Here is a 23,556-nt window from a genome sequence, read left to right on the forward strand (position 1 = left end):
GACTCATTTTCTTTTTTTTTATTTTTCTTTTCCTTAGGGATGCCTTGATTAAACAAAGGGCAGCAAAACTTGAGCTGGATTTTTTTTTTTTTTCAGATGCCACTCACCGGGGAATGTGTTTTGATTCTTGGAAGAAAGTCATTTTGACAAAGTTAATATTTAAACATTAGTGTCCTGAAGGGGCTTGCTGGACGTGTGAATTTGGAATTAGTGATAATAGCCAATGGCACTTTTGAGATTTATCCCTCATCTGACTACCTGGTCGCTATAAAATAGGAGGGGCACCGACCAGGTAGACGGAGACATTTGGCATTTTGGAGATGAAGGAAACCAAACAGTTCTGAGAAGAAGAAGGAGACCTGAACGACTTAAGAAAACCCCCGAGAAGAGCAAAGAAGCCTGGCATGTTGCTCTAATTTGATCGGCTGCAGTATTTCACTAATTGACGGAAAAAGAAAAAATAAACTTGATATCTGAGTGCCTTCATCACAAGTCCTCGAGCAGCGATGGACTCCGTCTACAGCTGTCAGTTAGATGGCAAGTCCCAGAGCACCACTCGTTTCCAGGTGAGCAGAGTCAGCGACACCCACGACGTCAGTTCAAACATGCAAGGCAACAACGAGGAACCCCCACTTTACGAGGAAACCTCACTTGCGGATGGAATAAGTGCACCCAGAATGAGCTTCAGACCTGAAGACAGGACCAGCAATGTCCACTACAATGGGGACACCATCAAGACGGACACGGGTTTCCATCCCTACGACACCACTTCTAATCCCTATTACCTGCGCACCTTCGGGCACAACACCCTGGACCCCGTGCCCAAAATCGACTTCTACCGAAACACTGGCAGCCTCAGCGGGATCAAAATTATCCGACCGACGCTTGAAGACCTCCATGAAGAGTTCCAAAAAGTAAGTGCAGTATTCGGCTTGTCTTAAAAACGCCAATGAGGGGTTGACTGCGAAAAAAAAAAAATCAGCGCTGAACTTTCAGGAATGTTCGACCACTCAAATAAAATCCGTTATTTTAGAAAACAATAACGATTGCGTTTTGAGCTATTTTGCTGCAATTCTGATTATAAAAAACACTTCGGCGCCTGTCACTTGCTCATTAAAACCGGCGCCAAGGAGGCAGTGTATGCAAAATAACGCAATACGTAAGGAAACAAAATTAACTTATCATGCTAATTAACGCAATTCAGAGAGAATTGAAAAGAATGATGATAAAAACTATGGTGTGGTGTCCGACAGAATTGTAAGAACATCAAAATCACTCTTAAAAATGAGTGATTTTTACCTGAGCCGTGTGATTCCTTTCGCTTGACAAAGCACCGTTTCATTCTGGCAGGGCTTTGCATGTGAAGTTGGGTCTTTCTGCTTTGATAAACTTTCTGATATGTCGGGTATGGAAAGTAACAAAGTATAATTACTTCGTTATTGCAATTAACGTATTTGAACTTTACTTAAGTGCATTTAGGGCAGGGGTGCACAATACGTCGATCGCGATCGACCGGCAGATCGCAAAGGTAGTGCAGGTAGATCGCGTTGCATTCCAACAAAAATTTTTTAAACGTTAGTTTATCATATATCCTCCCCATGGCATTTGCCACTTGATTGACATACAGGGCGGCCAGTCTGAGATCTCTTCTAAGACACTGGTCATCCCGCACGCACGATCAAACGCACGAGCTACTGCAAAACTCCGGCTATCTAAGTGATCTAGTTAGCCTTCCAATTTATATCGACTAAAGAAGGGATTTAAAAAAAATGTTTGGGGAGGGTATGGGCTGGATGTGGAATTGGAAGAGAATTTTTTTCTCACAGTGTCATAATCGAAGTGCGTTTGTCTGATCTGTCAATCCATCACTGCTATTCCAAAGAAGGAAAATGTGGAAAGGCACTTTCGAACTGTTCATAAAAACTACGAAACTGACTTCCTTCCGAAAAGCGATCTGAGAAAGAGAAAAGAGAGGGAACTAAAACTGCAATTAATCGGACAGCCGTCATTTTTCACTCGGCTGAATTCAAAAGCTCCTTGACTGCATAATTCGGCTCTACTTATGTATGCGAGTCAGCCTTTTCTCCAATGAAGATTATTAAATCCAAATACTGTAGTGACCACAAATGTATTGAATTGTTATTGTGCCATAAAGGTTATTCAGTTATGCAAGGTACAACAACATATATTTTAAGTATATAAGTATTATATATATATATATATATATATATATATATATATATATATATATATATATATATATATATATATATATATATATATATATATATATCCATCCATCCATCCATATATCCATTTTCTAACCCGCTGAATCCGAATACAGGGTCACGGGGGTCTGCTGGAGCCAATCCCAGCCAACACAGGGCACAAGGCAGGAACCAATCCTGGGCAGAGTGCCAACCCACCACAGGACACACACAAACACACCCACACACCAAGCACACACTAGGGCCAATTTAGAATCGCCAATCCACCTAACCTGCATGTCTTAGGAGTTAGGAGACCCGGGTTTGCTTCCCAGGTCCTCCCTGCGTGGAGTTTGCATGTTCTCCCCGTGTCTGCGTGGGTTTCCTCCGGGCGCTCCGGTTTCCTCCCACAATCCAAAGACATGCAGGTTAGGTGGACTGGCGATTCTAAATTGGCCCTAGTGTGTGCTTGTTGTGTGGGTGTGTATGTGTGTGTCCTGTGGTGGGTTGGCACTCTGCCCAGGATTGGTTCCTGCCTTGTGCCCTGTGTTGGCTGGGATTGGCTCCGGCAGACCCCCGTGACCCTATTCGGATTCAGCGGGTTAGGAAATGGATGGATGGATGGATGGATATATATATATATAATATATAATTTTAATGTAGGTAGATAATTTCGACCTGGTTATTTTAAAAGTAGCTCGCAAGCCGAAAAGGTGTGTGGGCACCCCTGATTTCGGGGAAGATACTTTCGACTTTCAATGATTTTACAGTAAATATCTCGACTTTCTGTTTCATTACATTTCTACACAGCGATGCGTTTCATTTTGCAGTCACGTGAACGCCTTCGTCTTTACGAAGAATCATGGGAATCAAAAATCAAATACGCCAGCGGGAACGAATCGATCTCGTAGAACGCCACATAGTGCTGAAGCGCATGCGTGATGTCGTCTGCCTCGGCCGTTTAGAATGGTGTTTATGGGTCGTGGACATGTCTATGATGGGTCGCCATATAATTGTGAAGTCAGCTGCATAAAAGCTACAACAGACGTCAATCCAAAATGCATGTTTTTGAAGGTCAGTGCCAAAGGTGCGTCTTATAACTCATTTTGCCTTTTTATTCAATCGAAGACACTTAAGATGACAATGTTGTCATTGGGGGGCATTTATTTTGAAATGCACATCGTGTGAGAAGTGAGGCCGTAGCGTCAAGCTGTTGAACTCCCGAAATTTACATTCTTTCTGGAACCTTCACGTGGATGAGCCTTTTGGGAAGTAAAATTGGTGTCCCCAGTGACATCGCTCCCTTTATCTGGAAGAGTGTTAGCGAGGTTTCCATTTATAAGTTTTAATGCGAGGAATGTTTCAAGGCTGAAAGTTGGTGATGGAAACAACAGTCAGTAATACAGGGTGAGCCAAAAAAGAAGCACCACATTTCAAGCATCATGCAAAAACAATACAAGATAAAATAAATCGTATTACGACACAAGAAAGGGGATACAAAATAGATTTTTTTCACTGTGTTTTAAAAATGATGTCTTCAAGGTGGTGGCCATCATTAGCGATACACTCTTTGAGGCGATTTCTGAACGCTCGCATGACTCGTTCAGCCATTTCAAATGGGTTTAGCGGCGATTTTGTGGCCAATAGCGTCCTCGAGAGATTCAAGGTTTTGAGGTCGCTGTGCGTATAGAGAGTCCCCACAAGAAGAATTCGCACGGAGCGATATCAGGTGAACATGAAGGCCACCCGATATTGCTTCGCAGGGAGGTCAGCTTTCCCGCAAAGCTTGCATGGATATCCGCGCCGTATGAGCTGTTGCTCCATCCTGTTGCAACCAGGCATCCACCACATCAATTTCTTCCAGTTGGGGCCGCAAAAAGTTCTTTAGCATTTCAATGTAATGTAACGTTCGGAAGTGACGGTGACTGTTGCCCCCCACCCCAAAAAAAAATGTGAGGGCCTGAAATGCCCAATTCTGCAACGGCGCACCCACCTGTAACACACACACAGGGATGCAGGGGTCTCTAATGAAGTTCACGAGGGTTGGTTTCAGTCCAATTGCGACGGTTTTGCTTATTTACGCAACCATTCAAATGGAAATGTGTCTCGTCGCTGCACATGACGATGGCATCTCGGTGAACGGTTTGCAGTATGTTCGCGCATAACTCTCTGCGACTCTCCCAGGCTGTCTCAGTGAGTTCCTGCACTGCCATCATTTTGTATGAATGGAAATTAATGTCCTCATGCAACGTCCTCGTCAAAGACGTGTTGGAACAGAAGCGCGCTGAACGTCTAGCAGCCTGCAAAATTGAGGCCCTTACAGCTTGGATGTTTTCAGGTGTCCGTGCAGTCCGAGGACGGCCTGGAGATTTTCTCTTCAGTGTCGTAACCGTCTGTCTAAATTTAGCCACCCACTGAAGAATTGCTTTCTGATTTGGGCCGCCGCCATTAGTAGGACTGGTGAAGTGCGTTCAGAAGGTGCGTTGCGTTGTGATGATGGATTCGTTGTTTATGAAGAACGCTTTGACAGAGAAAGGACAGTGTGCACCGGATCACGTCATGTTGGCGACTGAGCGCTACAGGGGATCGCTTATCAAAGGACCCCCATCACCCCAACCCACTCGGCTGCCTCAACCTTGTGCAGTGACCATGAGAAATCTGCTACTTCATTTTGGCTCTCCATGTAGTCTACAAACTCTAAAAATGCCACGACTTTTTTCCATTCTGTGTTAGCAGATAAATTACCTGTCGATAATAATCATTCTATATAATACGCTACCTTGGCTTTTTGTTTATCTGTCCAGGATTTTAAATCACTTGTAGCTCGCAATCCGTTTGACCTGTTGATCTGAAATTTGGCACACATATACTACGTGACGTCTACTATCCGCTTTCGGGTGATGATTTTTATTACTCTTTTTATTTTTATTTTATTTTATTGTAGAATCAACTCTCAGCAGCGCGCAGCAGGGCGGCCGTACGGCGCATGCGTATGGGTGCAGCTCTCATTCCCCACCACCTTCGCTAATCCTTGTTGAGGCGGATTGAAGGTTTAAGTGCCAGCTTAAGTGAAAAATTAAAGACAACGTACTAAGTAATTGCAACAAAAAACTAACTTAATCAGTTTTAACGCGAAAAGATGCCGACGAAATAAGAAAAACAGCGTACCGCTAGGGTGGAGAAAAGAAGAGCTGCTCAGGAAGCAGCAAAAGCATCACCCTCTGAGCAAACGAATGGTAAACGTACAGAGAAAGAGGATGAAAACTAGGAACGCTCAAGTCAAGTGGATTCACTGCACGTTAACTGAAATGACACTTTACAAAATGATTTAAAAAATAGAAGAAGTCATAGACAAATAATAACAAAAACAAAACATTATCATGGTGTAGTTGCACTGTACAAAAGTTAAAAATCAACAAGTTAAGAAAAATTTTGAGGCACTGGCTAATCTAATATTATGTGATACATTTGTATCAGGGCGGCATGGTGGCGCAGTGGTAGCGCTGCTGCCTCGCAGTTAGGAGTCGTGTGTTCGCTTCCCGGGTCCAAAGACATGCAGGTTTAGGTGCATTGGCAATTCTAAATTGACCCGGGTGTGTGTGTGCCCTGTGGTGGGCTGGTGCCCTGCCTGGGGTTTGTTTCCTGCCTTGTGCCCTGTGATTGGCTCCAGCATACCCCCGTGACCCTGTGGCAGCCTTTCCAGCAGCTCCGTATACGACTTTATCTTTTTACCTTTTTATCTCTATTTTTCTCTATTTCACGATCACTTCTACCACTTTCTTTTATGTGGAATTAATTTAATATTGTTTCTTTGTATCAGTATACTGCTGCTGGATTATGTGAATTTCCCCTTGGGATTAATAAAGTATCTATCTATCTATCTATCTATCTATCTATCTATCTATCTATCTATCTATCTATCTATCTATCTATCTATCTACCTATCTATCTAACTATCTATCTATCTATCTATCTATCTATTATATAGTGCCTTTTATATCTATCTATCTATCTATCTATCTATCTATCTATCTAGTTGGGATATAGCGGGTTGGATAATGGATGGATGGACATTTGTATCAATTTGGTAAGCCCATAATGCAAATGTGCGCTTTTAGGATTTTAATTTTTACATATTGCTTAAGTCAGCAAGTTACCTGATCCAACTGCTCAATCACATCATAAATGTGGAGCCGATCACAGCAAGTTAACATCATTTATATGTGACATCCTCACCTGTCAACATACGCAAAGGAAAAGGCTGCTTTTGTGACGTAGGGTGAAGGGTGTGCATTGGCTTCAAAAAAAACAAAAAAAAAAAACATTTTTGTAACCACAAACATCTTTAGCACTTAAAGAGATTGTTGGGTACAGTATTTATCTTTCCATGACACTGTAAAAGGATGAAGAGCGACAGAACTCTGCAATATCCACGCAAAAAGGTTGATCCCTTCATGCAAATGAACTAATGCTAATAAGGGATTTTCTGCCATGAGAAATAACTGACAAAATGTACAAACATTATACAAAACATCACAAAAAATAATATACTCAGCAGAAGTCCCGTTATTTCAACTGGAAAATGTTAAAAGATGACCTGATAAGGGGAAAGGCTCTCCATTTCTGCATGCTGTCTCAAAGTGAATGGCGGTTCTCTGTCAATGAGATTTGTTTGCTTCCTTTAAAGCAGTGCTTCTCAATTATTTTCTGTCATGCCCCCCCTAGGAAGAAGAAAACATCTCGCGCCCCCCGCGCGACTATAAATAGTATCATTTGTCTATAAAATTGTTATAAGTACACCTCTGCATAACACTGTATCCTTATTAACGTATAAGAGAATAAAAAAAGAAAGAAATATGGACCAATTTACAACAAAGATAGCTTTATTAAATGTAACAGAAAAGATTTAAAGTGCATTCTAAATTCAAAAAAAATTTAAAAGAAAACTAAAAAGCATGTTCCCCGAGGTCAAACGCGCCCCCCCCCTTGACGGAGCCACCCACTATTTGAGAAGCACTGCTTTAATCACAAATCACGTTATCATGACATCTAAGTCAATTATACAGGGTGGGGGGCATAAAGATCTCCCGCATTTTGAAGGGGTATAAAAAAATGAACGAAGCTATCTAGAATAACAAATTGTACATTGTGGAGGCTGTGCCGGACACAGACAGGTGAACACTGATGGTTCAAGCACCAACACACGTTTATTATAAATTATTTACAAAGTGCACACACACACAACCCGGTGCCCCTGCACCAATCACCCGTCAAGTCCTGGCCTTCCTAATGCCCCTCTCTCTCTGGCCGCCTCCACTCCTCTCCTCTGAGCTCCGTCCTCTTCCACCTGACTCCAGCCATCGAATAGAGGGAGGCGGCCCCTTTTAAACCCACCCGGATGTGCTCCATGTGCCTCCCAATGAGATCCCTGGTATGGCGGAAGTGCCAGCTGTGCACCCGGAAACACTCCAGGTGTCCCTGGTCTTCGTCCCTCCAGCACTTCTGGGTGTGGCAGAAGAGCTGATGATCAGGGCTCCTTTAGGCATCTGGGCGCCCCCTGGCGGTGACCACGGGCCCCTATAGGGTCCAGCTTCCATGCTTCTTTCCCGTGATCCCCATAGCTACCTGGGTGGTCACCCCCTCGTGGTCCGGAGGAGACGTAATCCCTCCTTTGGTATTTCTGGGCATCCCGGCTGGGTACCACCCCCAGCCGCTCGCCACAAGATATTTCTGAAAATTACATAAACAGTTTTGTTTTAATGGGTTTCAAAAATCATATCATACAAATGACGGCCATCATTGGCAATACATTGCTGAAAACGTTCCCGGCAGTTCTCCATCACTCTCCGGGTCATCTGAGGCGGAATGGCGTCAGTTTCCTGTCTGATCCTTTCCTTCAGATCCTCAAGAGATTGAGGACGATGTTTGAAAACCTTTTCCTTTAGCTATCCCCAAAGGAAAAAAGTGACATGGGCTTAAATCTGGTGACCGTGCCGACCACCCCTGCGTCTCCCCTTAAAGAGATCAAATGCACAGGGGGACATTTCCGTCAACTCTCCGAGCGAACTTCGTGCTGTGTGAGCTGTGGTCCGGTCCTGTTGAAACCACACATGCTCTGTCCTCGGTCTGCTAGGTGATTTTCTTTTCTGTGTGGACCCAGTTGCTCAAAGGTTAGAAATCCATAGCGAAATCGTTTTCCAATCTGGTAAGAGATGCATTTCAACCGAGCGCGAAGCGGGTATGGAATGCTCTCTGCGTTGTGATAGATAAAGGGCGCTATCGCTCCCTTGAACCCCTGTCCAAGACTCCAGACACCAAGTAAAAGTCCAAAAGTTGACTTTATTTACACAGCTCAGTGCACAAAGCACCCTCTCCTCCACTATACTCATTCAAATACACAATTATAATCACAATAAACTCCCCTCCACTCCCAGACGCGTCGCCCTCCTACCACCCAGCTCAGCTCGCCGTCTGGGAGCTCCCACAATCCTTTTATCCTCCCTGACCCGGAAGTGTTCCAATCTCCGGTCCATGTCCACTAGGTTTAAAAGTTAAGACGGAAGTAAAAAATGTAGGGGTAACCGTTGACTGTAATCTGAATTTTAAATCACATATTCATCAGACCACTAGGACAGCATTTTTTCACTTAAGAAACATAGCAAAAGTTAGACCTCTTATATCATTGAAAGATGCTGAGAAATTAGTTCACGCTTTTTTTTTCAGTCGACTAGATTACTGTAACGCACTCCTCAAAGGACCACCCAAAAAAGACATAAATCACTTGCAACGAGTGCAGAATGGAGCTGCTAGAATCCTAACTAGGAAAAGAAAATCCAAGCACATCTCTCCAGTTTTGATGTCACTACACTGGTTGCCTGTGTCATTCAGGATTGACTTTAAAATACTGCTTATGGTTTATAAAGCCTTAAATAATCTCGCTCCATCTTATATATCGCAATGCCTGACACGTTATATTCCAAATCGTAACCTTAGATCTTCAAATGAGTGTCTCCTTATAATTCCAAAAGCTAAACTTAAAAGAAGTGGTGAGGCGGCCTTCTGCTGTTATGCACCTAAAATCTGGAATAGCCTGCCAATAGGAATTCGCCAGGCAAATGCAGTAGAGCAGTTTAAAACACTGCTGAAAACACATTACTTTAACATGGCCTTTTTATAACTTCACTTTAACTTAATCCTGATACTCTGTATGTTCAATTCATCATAATAACTATTCATGGTGGCTCTAAAATCCGTACTGACCCCAACTCTCTCTTCTGTTTCTTTTTCCGGTTTCTTTGTGGTGGCGGCCTGCGCCACCTCCACCTACTCAAAGCATCATGATGCACCAACATTGATAGACTGAAAGCCAGAAGTCTACGTGACCATCATCATCAGGTCCTTCGATGAAAACCCTAAATACAAAGAGGACTGTTTGATTTATGTTAGGTAGATTGCCCAGAGGGGACTGGGCGGTCTCATGGTCTGGAACCCTTACAGATCTTATTTTTTTCTCCAGCCTTTGGAGTTTTTTTTTGTTTTTTCTGTCCACCCTGGCCATCGGACCTTACTCTTATTCTATGTTAATTAATGTTGACTTATGTTTATCTTTTATTGTGTCTTCTATTTTTCTATTCATTTTGTAAAGCACTTTGAGCTACATTTTTTTGTATGAATATGTGCTATATAAATAAATGTTGATTGATTGATTGATTGATGTGATCTTCTATCACTTCCGGGTCAGATCAAAAGTCGTTCTTCACCCCGGAAGTACGTCACTTCTGCCGTCGCTCTGCCTATGACGCACTTCCGGGTTATAGGGCACATATAACTCTTTGCTCCTCCCTGCAGCTCCCTCTTGTGGCCCCTGGGGTATCCAGCAGGGCTGTGGATGAAAACTCCATTGTCCATGATTCCCTGCCGGTCTTCGGGGCACCTCCATACTGCAGGGGGGGCTCCATCTGGCGGTCTGGGGGTATTGGCAGGGATGACAAGCCGGCCATAGACCACAGTGTCAATATCACAGAACGGTTGTTCTCATAATACGCTTGAATAACAAAGCCCTGATGTTCTCCAGTCCAACTTATGAAGGGTACTGAAAACAGTGGAGCCCAACCTACCGAATGAGACCTAGCCCACCTCTCTACCCCCACGCCCGCCTGCCCGCACAGTCCTCCCTTGAATTGTGGGAGATCTTTATGCCCCACCCTATATTAGATATGTAAAGCCTAGATTTAGCTGAACCAGCTTCAAGTAGAGGGCTAATGGCGAATGACCTCAATAATCATTTTGTAAAGCTTCAAAACACAAGCATATAAATTCAGCCTGAAGACAATTGGGCAGTATAGCCTAGAAATGATTTCAGTGAGTGGGGCTGCAGTTTAAAGCGGAGAAATCCATTCACATTCTTCATCCAACATTGGTACTGAAAGTGTCACCCGAGAAATTTAAGCCACTTGTGTGACGTTGAGTAACGTCAGTTTAAATTAGCTGTGTCATGTCAACGGACCCCTAAGATTCTTTTTTGAATGAGTGTAAAGTGTGTGTCAGTCCTGCAAAGGACCGCCGTCCCTTCTTCAGCCTGTCCCTGCTTTGTTGTCTCGACGCTCTACCAGAGCAGTTACAGTAGGTGAAGGAAAAGGAGGGCTCGAAAGTCCATGTTGATAGATAGATAGATAGATAGATAGATAGATAGATAGATAGATAGATAGATAGATATGAAAGGCACTATATAATAGATAGATAGATAGATAGATAGATAGATATGAATAGCACTATATGATAGATAGATAGATAGATAGATAGATAGATAGATAGATAGATAGATAGATAGATAGATAGATAGATAGATAGATAGATAGATAGATAGATACAGAATATTTAAAAATGTGCTCATCTGCATGTGTTTTCAGTAATAATGACACGCTCACATTTTTGAGTCAAACTCGACTGAATAATCATAGCTTTTTTTTTTGCTGGTGGATGCGTATTAAGCCACTCAAGCTTTAATGTTGTTAAGAATGCTCTAAAACTGAAAAAAGTGAGTTTTTCATATTGAGCACAAATGAATATTAAGCTAACGTGACATTTAAAATATCACGGGGCTTACTTAACACTGCTGTACTATTTTAATGTCATCATCCGTCATGTCTCTGCTTCAAGTGGCTGATAAATGTCTGCTCAATCAGCAGATATCAAAGCACGAGGAGGACTCGTCGAGCGGCTAGAATTAGTTTGAGACGGGCAAGCTGAGCTTCATTTCATTGCGAATAAAAAGATCTAATTTGTCACGCTAATACGGGAGACTTGGGCTTTTTGTAAAATGATGAATGGGGTAGTAAGGTGTGAAAAGTTTGATACATTATAAGCTGTGCTTGCATGATGATATTTCAAAGTTTACACATGGTGTACATCTCACCAGGATCATTTTTCAAAAGATGTATTGAATGTCTGTGTGGCCATTTGCATAACGTTACACCTCGACCAGCAAACAGAAATCCGGTAGTGTGTGGAATACAAAGTGGGGGGGTGATGCGAGGACTTTCATTAAAAAGTAATTTATCTTATGATTTAAACGTATGTACATGACTTGTGATGTAGACCATAATATAGTGTGCCTTCCACATCTACAGTATCTATCTGTTATATAGTCCTTTCATATCTATCTATCTATCTATCTATCTATCTATCTATCTATCTATCTATCTATCTATCTATCTATCTATCTATCTATCTATCTATCTATCTATCATTATTATATAGTGCCTATCTATCTGTCTATCTATCTATCTATCTATCTATCTATCTATCAAACCTTGCTCTCCTAATTGCGAAGCAGCAGCACTACCCACTGCGCCACCGTGCCGCCCTATATATATATATATATATACAGTTAGGTCCATAAATATTTGGACAGAGGCAACTTTTGTCTAATTTTGGTTCTGTACATTACCACAATGAATTTTAAATGAAACAACTCAGATGCAGTTGAAGTGCAGACTTTCAGCTTTAATTCAGTGGGTTGAACAAAACGATTGCATAAAATGTGAGGCAACTAAAGCAGTTTTTAACACAATCCCTTCATTTCAGGGGCTCAAAAGTAATTGGACAAATTAAATAACTGGAAATAAAATGTTCATTTCTAATACTTGGTTGAAAACCCTTTGCTGGCAATGCCAGCCTGAAGTCTTGAACTCCTGGACATCACCAGATGCTGGGTTTCCTCCTTTTTAATGCTCTGCCAGGCCTTTACTTTCAGTTGCTGTTTGTTTGTGGGCCTTTCTGTCTGAAGTTTAGTCTTCAACAAGTGAAATGCCTGCTCAATTGGGTTAAGATCAGGTGACTGACTTGGCCATTCAAGAATTTTCCACTTCTTTGCTTTAATAAACTCCTGGGTTGCTTTGGCTGTATGTTTTGGGTCATTGTCCATCTGTATCATGAAACGCCGCCCAATCAATTTGACTGCATTTAGCTGGATTTGAGCAGACAGTATGTCTCTGAACACCTCAGAATTCATTCGGCTGCTTCTGTCCTGTGTCACATCATCAATAAACACTAGTGTCCCAGTGCCACTGGCAGCCATGCACGCCCAAGCCATCACACTGCCTGACTCCACCATGTTTTACAGATGATGTGCTATGCTTTGGATAATGAGCTGTTCCACACTTCTCCATACTTTTTCTTGCCATCATTCTGGTAGAGGTTGATCTTGGTTTCATCTGTCCAAAGAATGTTTTTCCAGAACTGTGCTGGCTTTTTAGATGTTCTTTAGCAAAGTCCAATCTAGCCTTTCTATTCTTGAGGCTTATGAGTGGCTTGCACCTTGCAGTGCACCCTCTGTATTTACTTTCATGCAGTCTTCTCTTTATGGTAGACTTGGATATCATCGATACGCCTACCAAGCCCTGGAGAGTGTTGTTCACTTGGTGGGCTGTTGTGAAGGGTTTCTCTTCACCATGTTAATGATTCTGTGATCATCCACCACTGTTGTCTTCCGTGGACGTCCAGGTCTTTTGTGTTGTTGAGTTCACCAGTGCTTGCTTTCTTTCTCAGGATGTACCAGACTGTAGATTTTTCCACCTGTAATATTGTAGCAATTTCTCAGATGGTTTTTTCTGTTTTCGCAGCTTGAGGACGGCTTCTTTCACCTGCATGGAGAGCTCCTTTGACCGCATGTTGTCTGTTCACAGCAAAATCTTCCACATGCAAGCACCACACCTCAGATCAACTCCATTGATAAGACATAACGACGGACTTGAACACACCTGCCCATGAAATAGCCTTTGAGTCAATTGGCCAGTTACCTTTGAGCCCCTGAAATAAAGGGATTGTGTTCAAAAGATGCTTTAGTTGCCTCACACGTTTTGTTCAACCCACTGAATTAAAGTTGAATGTCTGCACTTCAACTGCATCTGAGTTGTTTCATTTAAAATTCATTGTGGTAATGCACGGAACCAAAATGAGAAAAACCTGGTTTCAGCTTGACCACCTTGTTCCAATTGCAGTTACGGGTAGGGCTGAAGATTTATCTGGCAGGGGTGTGGAATCCATACAGCACCCCCTGGCGGCCACCCCAGCTCCCAACCGGGCTGTGGAGGACTCCATCTCCCATGGAGCCCTGCGGGAGGTTGAGGCTGCCACCAAGCGTCCCGGGGTAGGTATTGAGCTGCCCATGGTTGCTCCGCCGGAACATATGCAGAAGGGTGTCCCGGATGGGCATGTGACCTGGCCGCCTGCCACTATATATATATATATATATATATATATATATATATATATATATATATATATATATACACAGGAGGCTGGGGGCCTAACCCAACCGGGATGCCTGGAAGGACCGGGAGGTGGCGTGTATGTCCTCCGGGCTACGAGGGGGCAACCACCCTGGATCTGGAGAGGACCACATGAGAGGAGCAAGGAGGCTCAAGCCCATTGGGGCTCATGGCAACGTAGACACGTATATATAAGATATGATGTGGGGCGGCACGGTGGCACAGTGGGTAGCGCTGCTGCCTCGCAGTTAGGAGACCTTTGGGTTCACTTCCTGGGTCCTCCCTGCGTGGAGTTTGCATGTTCTCCCCGTGTCTGAGTGGGTTTCCTCCCACAGTCCAAAGACATGCAGGTTAGGTGGATTGGCGATCCTAAATTGTGCTGGGTGTGTGTGCCCTGCGGTGGGCTGGCTCCCTGCCTGGGTTGGTTTCCTGCCTTGCGCCCTGTGTTGGCTGGGATTGGCTCCAGCAGACCCCCGTGACCCTGTAGTTAGGATATAACGGGTTGGATATTGGATGGATGATATGATGTGTCCAATAACCTAAGTAATATGTAGCTTATTCTGCAAGATATATTTATTTAATTCAGTAAGTAATTCATTTGCTTTTCACAGAATATGGCTGCTGTACCGGGCAGTGCTGAAGTGGCAGTAAATGGTGACGGCGTGCCGACAGATGAGGAAGCTGCAAAGGAAGAAGAATCTCAGGGCGGATTTGTGAAGTTTGGATGGATCAAGGGTGTGTTGGTAAGTTGTGATCTGTGCTGATGGCCAACTAACACTAAAACTAAAACTCATTTGTTTAAGACTGCGTTTTCTATTGGATTATTATATTGTTCTGCCTGACTTTAATTTTGGTATTTTGTTTAGTTTTGTTTATAATGTGTGTTTTATCTCTTGTTCAGCGTCCCGGAATGTTTAGAAAGGCGCCAATGAATAAATAAAATGTACTAGCCAACGGCCGCTGTAGCATACGGCGGTGTAAGAATAGGAACGGAAAACGGTGAGAAAGGAATTCAGAAATCAAGAAGAAAGAAATACTTCTCGAAAGATGTAGTTGTGAATAGGTGTTTAGCTGGAGACGACAGATAATGAGTCGAAAGATCTAACCCTAGAAAAAAAACCACGTACAACTGACCGTGGCTGAAGACTGGTTGTTGTAGATCAACGCAAATCTTTGCAAACGTAATGCAAGGCGGGATGTTGGGGTCGTGTTTGAAGTAAATGACAATGGTAGCACGGAGAATCTCGGAAAGAGCTTGAATTTCAGCTTCTCCAACATAAACTCCAGATGTTGCCATGTACTGACAGTACTCCGGACCTGTTGTGATAACTCGACTTGCGTTGGAAAGAACAACAGGGAGAACGTCTCCAAATCTGTCCCAATGTGATGCAACGAAATCTACTGCCCTATGTCGTAGTGAGAGTGCATTGCCTTCGTCAACCATTTGTGTCAAGAAATAACCCACTGATAGGAACAGGCAGTTGCCCAGAATAGAGATGATGTTGTACAAAAACCCGTCGACAGAGAAGATACTGTCGTTCATTTTATAACAAAGGCTTAGGAAACAACCGTCGCAGTATAACGAAAATAGCAAGGAGCGAAACCAATGCCAATGGTCGAGAGAGTACCTTCCTGTAGCAGGCTATGGAAAAGACTCCCAGGCGCACACATGGCCGAAGTGAAAGGTCACGTGGTCAGGCTAGATATAGGGCGGTGACGTGACACCAATGGGGTCATGAGCGGGGACCGGGGAACGCGGTAGTCCAAAGGAGGAATAGGAATCGAGAAAAGCGGCGTGTGTTGGTGTATGGAAGGCCGCAGGCAGCGTGAGGAAGGGTTTGGAAGAGGACGAATAGGAATCGAGAAATGCCATGTCGGGGGGACCGGGTTTGAAGAGGAAGCAGGACGAACCAGAAGAGAAATCTATATAAGGGATAAAGTATTATTATTAACACGGCATATCAATGTCACCTTCTTCTCCATTACCAACTACTGTAGAAATTTTAAAAAACTCATGCGTTTATTTCACAAGCGTTCAAATCTAAAGGCAAAGACTACACAATTTTTTTCAAAATGATGAAATTCAAACAAAGCTGTAAATGGGTGTGATCTGAAGGTGGTAAGGTAGATATCTAAATTCTAGGAGATGTGTCCTGCCGGCGTGGAGTTTGCATGTTCTCTTCATGTCTGTGTGGGTTTCCTCCCACAGTCCAAGCACATGCAGGTTAGGTGACACTAAATTTGCCCTAATGTGTGTGTGTGTGTGTGTGTGTGTGTGTGTGTGTTTTCACCCTTAAATGGACTGGTGCCCAGCATCCCCCTTGAGACTAATCAGGGCAAAGTGGGTTAGAAAATGACTGACCTTAATAAAACGCAGTAGTCAACACTGATGTATCGCATGAAGGAGACCAGGTTTTGCCTCGGAGTTTGCATGTTCCCCCCGTGTTTTTGTGGATTTCCTCCAGGTGCTCCACGTTCCCACATACTGTCCAAAGGCATGCAGGTTCAAAGAGTTGGTGACACTAAATTGGCCGTAGTGTGGGATGTGTGGACAGCTGGGTCAGAATTTGGTAGCTCCATGGATCCTTCCAGCCTTGCGCCACTGCTGCACACTGGTGGTGGTAACGTAATCTTGATGTTTACTGGCAGATATGGGGCCTGCTAATATCAACTGAGTATTCTTGGAGTGCCCCAGCATAGCTAAGTATTGTGTGCCAACCTTCCTTCTATGGCCACAGTCTGTCCTTTTTCACGTGGATAATGTCACAAAGTGCCAAGATTGTTCCAATGACGTGACAGTGATTTCAGTTCACTCCAATGTCCCATACAGTCCCCTGGGTGGTTTATGGCTGAAGGTGTGTCATGCTATAGAGTCAGTATGGACCAAACTACCTAAAGAATATTTCCCACATCTTGGTGAATCCACACCTCAACAGTTTAGGATACCGTGCAGGCTAAAGTGAGGAACCCTCTGATAAATGGGAGGTGGATTTAATAATGTGATGTGAATTGTCAGGATCAAAGGAACCAGAGGAGACCAAAAGAATAATTCGGGCCAGCATGTTTACTGCCAAAGTCCACAAAACAGAAGAAATATGAGAATGCGGTTGCAGAGCAGAAAACTGGCAGAATAACTGCCTATATAGCCTCCTAGGTTTGTCGGAAAAATCAGATCTCTAGAGCAGGTAACTGTTGGTTAGCTCTGTCATCCTGAAATGCTTTCCCAAATCTCAGTCGCCATCTTCTAGGAGCTCTCGGTTTTTTACTGTCCTCTCTGGAAGAGGTGGAGCTTCTTAGAGTGTAGAGGGCGGGGATCAGTTGCCCTTACTGGGAATCTGGTCAGCACTGCAGGGGAGAAAAGAGACCATACTATTATTAGACAGCGCCTCCTCATGTCCTGGAGGGGTATTAAGTACTTTATCAGAGCTTGTGTGAAAGTATATTTTATTACATAATAAGTTGCTGTGTTGCCTAGCTGAAATAGGTTGAAATCCTAGTAATCAATATAGACCTCAGCATTAAAGTTTGCAATGTAGCATCTATTGCATTGTGTTTTGTAATGCATGTATTAATAGAATGCATTACATGTATCGTTCCAACAAATGGTGCATCACAAATATTTGTAGTGATAAAAAGCATTACCACAAATGTTTATGGTGTGCCATTTGTTGGCATGGCAAATGCAAAGCATACAGTACAGCTCTATTATATGCCCTTTAGTATGGGATTTATTAAATCATTGTTAATGTTTGCGATGAGCCATTTGTTGGAATGAAAAATACAATGCATTTTCCTGCTACAAATGTTTGTGATGTGCCATCTGTTGGAATGCAAAATTTAATGCATTTTCCTACTACAAATGCTTGTGATGTGCCATCTGTTGGAATGACAAATGCAAATGCAGTGCATTTTCTTGCTACAAATTTGTGTGATGCACCATCTTACTACAAATCTGTGTAATGTGCCATCTGTTGGAATGACACATGCAATGCATATATCTCTGTTATATGCCATTTAGTATGGGATTCATTAAAGCAGTGTTAATGTGTGTGATGTCTGTTGGAATGACAAATGTTATGCATATATATCTCTGTTATATGCCATTATTTGTGATGTGCCATCTGTTGGAATGATAAACGGAATTCATTTTCTTACTACAAATCTGTGTGATGTGCCATCTGTTGGAATGACAAATTTTATTAATTATTTCTTTTATATGCAATTTGGTATAGGATTCATAAAAGCAGTGCTAATATTTGTGATTGCCATTTGTTGGAATGGCAAATGCAATGCATGCGTCTCTGCTATATGTCATTTAGTACGAGAATCGTTAAAGCAGTGTTAACGTTTGTGATGCACCATCTGTTGAATGACAAATTCAATGCATTTTATTGCTGCAAATGTTTGTGATGCGCCACCTGTTGGAATGACATAGCAACCGGAGGGACACACAGACCTACCTTTTATTGAGAATGATAGATGTTTTTCTCTAGAAATTAGCAAGAAAGTAAACTATTTTCAAGTAGAATGAACTTTTCAAGAGCAAAGTGAAAGCCTTTGGAGGGCTAATGATCACTTCTTGACAGCACAAGGATATCTGTCTTTTGTCCTTTGGGGAATTACTACTTAAAGTCAAGGCTGGCTGCTGTTGCAGAAGGCAGGAAATTAATGGCATTGTGCTGGTAGCAAAATGCCACAGCCATATTTCACAGGCGTCTCGCCAGGCACTTCAGCTCTTTGCACATTGTAATAAGTGTCCCGCACAGCACATTTGTCAAAGCTCCTTGTGTTTTAAATAAAGGCAAACAGCAACGGCAAAACTAATTCAGGATCAATACAAACTACATTTTAATCTGGGACTTTCTTTAATGGTGTTTTGATCCTGAGACAGCAATTCCATTCGCTCAATATAAATCGATAAATCAATTTTTACTTTTCAGTAAAGATAGCATATGCCATGAAACTCTTTCATATATTTATGGTACCTGCTTCTGTCAGGCAATGAGACCAAGTGCCACTCAATGTCTCCATGTAGGGTAATTGAAAAACATTGTGTTGGAAAACACCGACAACATAATCTGTCAGTGAGGAGGCGTCACATCGCATACAGTCCGGTGGAGAGGGAGAGAAACACAAAGTCAGGGGTGTGTGCAGACCTCCTCTGATGGAGAAGGGATGGATGAATAGATAGATATGAAAGGCACTGTATAAAAGATAGATACACAGATATGAAACAATACAAAATAGATTCAAACATAAGAAAAGAAGTATATAATAGAGTTATGGGCGTGAAAGGTGCTGTATAATAGACAGATACAGTAATTATGAAAAGCACTATATGCAGTGCCTATAAAAAGTACTCACCCCTTTGCAAGTTTTCATATTTTGTTGTTATACAACATTGAATCACAGTAAGTATAATTTGACTCTTTTTGACATACATTAATTCATCGATTGTGATTACTAGCAGCTTAGTCTCCAGAGAGCCCCATGTTAGTCCGACTTCAGTTGTCTGTGAACTACTAATTCATTAATTAATTCATGAATTTATTTCTGGTAGGATTGACTGCTGCAATGCGGTGTTCACTGGATGTTCAAACTGTTCTCTATTCAGCCTCCAGTTAATCCAAAATGCTGCTGCAAGAATTATTAAAAGAGCAAGAAAATACGAACACATAACTCCAGTTCTAGAGTCGTTACACTGGCTACCAGTTAAGTTTAGGGCAGATTTCAAAATCCTCCTTTTAACATATAAAGCATTAAATGGCCGAGGTCCGGCTTACGTGTCTGAACTTATCATGTCTTACAAACCTGAGCGCCCACTAAGATCTCAAGATGGTGGTCTCCTTATGATTCCAAGGATTAATAAAATAATAGTGGGAGGTCGAGCTTTTAGTCACAGGGCCCTCTAAACTGTGGACTGTCTGCCTGCTACTATAAGAGATGTCCCTTCAGTCTCAGCTTCAGAAGACTCACTACTTCAGTTTAGCACACCCTGACTAGAGCTGCTGATTAACTATACAGACTGCATCTCTGTTGTCAGTCATTAGCACTAAAACATAAGTAACATGATAGTTAGAATTTGTTACTAAGCCTCACCGATTCTGTTTCTCTTCTCGGTTCTCAAATGTGGCACTTGGTGCCGCTGCCAACCTGCCAAGTTGTTCTGCCTGCCTAAGGTGAAGTCATCTCTGATGGAGGATCGCAGAAATCGTCGGGTAGAGGGGTCCTTTCATCGGATTGGCTGGCCCAGCACTGACTCAGCTATGGAATGGCCAATAGGGGGAGGCAGCTTGATGGCTGAGGTCTCCAGGACTCTGAACAAATCCAAATCATATTATGGGATATCATCTAGGGCAGCACGGTGGCGCAGTGGTAGTGCTGCTGCCTGTTGGTTAGGAGACCCGGGTTCGCTTCCCGGGTCCTCCCTACGTGGAGTTTGCATGTTCTCCCCGTGTCTGCGTGGGTTTCCTCCCACAATCCAAAGACATGCTGGTTAGGTGGACTGGCGATTCTAAATTGGCCCTAGTGTGTGCTTGGTGTGTGGGTGTGTTTGTGTGTGTCCTGTGGTGGGTTGGCACCCTGCCCAGGATTGGTTCCTGCCCTGTGTTGGCTGGGATTGGCTCCAGCAGACCCCCATGACCCTGTATTTGGATTCAGTGGGTTAGAAAATGGATGGATGGATATCATCTACTGTTGAATTTGGCTCCGTACTTGTAATATTTTTATTTTTATACTGTATTGAGGATTTGTTCTGTTCTGTGTATTGTATTGTATTGTATTGTATTGACGCCCTTCTTTTTGACACCCACTGCACGCCCAACCTACCTGGAAAGGGGTCTCTCTTTGAACTGCCTTTCCTGAGGTTTCTTCCATTTTGTCCCTACAAGGGTTTTATCCTTATCTTCTTAGAGAGTCAAGGCTGGGGAGGCTGTCAAGAGGCAGGGCCTGTTAAAGCCCATTGCGGCACTTCTTGTGTGGTTTTGGGCTAAACAAAAAAAATAAATTGTATTGTATTGTGCCCTGTGTTGGCCGGGATTGGCTCCAGCAGACCCTCGTGACCCTGTGTTCGGATTCAGCGGGTTGGAAAATGGATGGATGGATGTACTAAAGTCTGAGGTACATAACATGAACAAGGAGGTATCTGAGTCTACTTCTTGGGAAGCCCCCTGCATTGCTGACCCACCCATCCTGCAGTGGTCTGCCTGTCGAGGTGTAAGGGTTTGTACACCTTTATTAAAACTGCTCTTGTCTGATTTTGCACAGATCGATGTCAACTGGCCATTTGTGGCCCACTGTGATGATTTTTTTCCAGGTCGAGCTTGTAACCCACTTCAGACGCTGATTGTCTTCTTTTTTTGCATCTCATCTTAGGTCAGGTGCATGTTGAACATCTGGGGAGTGATGCTCTTTATTCGTCTGTCCTGGATCTTCGGTCAGGCGGGCATTGGTAAGTGTTTCATTCATTTCTTTGGAGCTTCTCTGCTGGGCAGGCAGTGTGGTGAAGGCTTTGGGCTGCAGATCCTGAGGTCCTTCAGCAGATCAGTTGATCTGCTTGTGCTGCAATCGGAAAAAACAAAAGAAACGTCACCCACTGTATCTCAGATGTTGCAAGTCGCCTTTGAATAAAAGTGTCGGCCAAATCAGTGAATATTACATACAGTTTAGCCTTGACGCCCCACCTCAGTTTAACTCCCCACCCAGTCCAAATTAGTCTGGAGTTTGCATATTCTTCCTCTGTGCCCTTTTATATATGGTTACGTGTGTGCGGCCCAATCCAGATTTCTGCCCAGTTTCATCCCCAGGTTCTCATATACCTTAAGTATCTAAAGTTCATTTCCCTGGATGCTCCTGAAGTCCATTGCCATCCCCGTTATTGTGTGAATTCTGGGCAGCAGATGACTTAACCTACTCAGCTCATCAATGTCCTCCACCAGGCTTCAGTGTTCCACATCCTCTTGTCCACCACGTTGATACCCCAAGACTACCGAATTGTTCAAGGACTCCTTCAGGTCATCCACTCACATTCCTGTGTGGGGTTTGCATGTTCTCAATGTGTTCCCATGCATGTTTTTTTTTTCCCTGTTTGCTTCATCCAACAAAATGCGGAAAAGTTAATTGATGGCTTACAATTGGTTTGGCATGTACTTGGACATGTGTGTCCCATGGTGGCCTGACACCACCAGTTCAGATGTGAGTTCAGAAAATGGATGGATAAACACTGCACTGCACTATGTGAGGATCTTAGAACTGAAGGACCGATGGTGTTATGATAAACTGCCTCCCACATAAACAAACTATTAAAATATCTGCAGCCACTGAGCAAATTCTGAGGAGCACCATACTAATACTTACTAGGGCTCTCCGATCAGCCTCAGTCCTTAAAGACGTAGATTCCACAAGATGTAAGAAATATTCCTTTAAGTTTCTGGTCCATGACCCCAAACCCCACGTGCTTGTATGTATGCCTGACGACGTCCCAATGAGACGACGGATGGTGTCCTGGAGGGATCTCCTCCCACATCTGGACCAGGGCATCTCTGAGCTCCTGGACAGGCTGAGGCATCGGGTGGACTTAAACATAATGTCCCACCCAGAGGTGTTCTATTGGATTGAGGTCAGGCGAGTGAGCGTGGGGGCCAGTCTATGGTATCTATTCCTTCATCCTCTCGCCACATGAGGCCGGGCATTGTCGGGCATCAGGAGGAACCCAGGAGCGACTGTACTAGCATAGGGTCTGACATTGGGTCCAAGGATTTCATCCCGATACCTAATGGCAGTCAAGGTGCCATTGTCTAGCCTGTAGAGGTCTGTGTGTCCCTCCTTGGCTATGCCTCCCCAGATATACCACCACTGACCCACCACTAAACTGGTCATGCTGAACAATGTTACAGGTAGCATAACGTTCTCCACGGCTTCTCCAGACCCCTTTCTCGTCTGACACACATGCTCAGGGTGAACCTGCTCTCATCTGTGAAAAGCACAGGGCGCCTGCCAGTGGTGGACCTGCCAATTCTGGTGTTGTGTGGCAAAAGCCAATCAAGCTCCACAGTGCCAGGCAGGCAGTGAGCACAGGGCCCACTATAGGACATCGGGCCCTCATGCCACTCTCATGAAGTCTGTTTCTGATTGTTTGGTCAAGAGACATTCACACCATTGGCCTGCCTGCTTGAGGTCATTTTGTAGGCTCTGGCCGTGCTCATCCTGTTCCCCCTTGCCCAAAGGAGCAGATACTGGTGAGTCCTGCTGATTGGTTAAGGACCTTCTATGAAGGGCCCTATCCAGCTCTCCTAAAGGAACTGCCTGTCTGTCTCCTGGAATCTCCTCCATGCCCCTGAGACTGTGCTGGGAGACACGGCAAACCTTCTGGCAATGACACGTATTGATGTGCCTGCCATCTTGGAGAAGCTGGACAACCTGTGCCACCTCTGTAGGGTCCAGGTATGGCCTCATGATATGAGTAGTGACACTGACCATAGCCAAATGCCAAACAAGTGACAAAACAGATGAGGAGGGACAAATGTCAGTGGCCTCCCTCCACCAGTTAAACCATTCATTCCTGTTCTGGGGGTCGTCTC

General features: G+C 43.6%; 1 protein-coding gene across 1 annotated transcript in view; it reads left to right on the forward strand.

Annotated features, from left to right (window-relative positions):
- The first annotated feature begins 315 nt into the window (after positions 1-315).
- Positions 316-23,556, forward strand: part of slc12a1 (solute carrier family 12 member 1) — a 120,366-nt gene continuing 97,125 nt past the window's right edge. Inside the window, exons 1-3 of the mRNA XM_039770343.1 lie at positions 316-914; positions 14,590-14,721; positions 21,353-21,428. Of these exons, the coding sequence (XP_039626277.1) occupies positions 507-914; positions 14,590-14,721; positions 21,353-21,428 (616 nt within the window). The 5' untranslated portion in view covers positions 316-506. The remainder of the gene's footprint in view (positions 915-14,589; positions 14,722-21,352; positions 21,429-23,556) is intronic.

Source organism: Polypterus senegalus, chromosome 12 (genome assembly GCF_016835505.1).
Source record: "Polypterus senegalus isolate Bchr_013 chromosome 12, ASM1683550v1, whole genome shotgun sequence".
Taxonomy (NCBI): Eukaryota; Metazoa; Chordata; class Cladistia; order Polypteriformes; family Polypteridae; genus Polypterus; species Polypterus senegalus.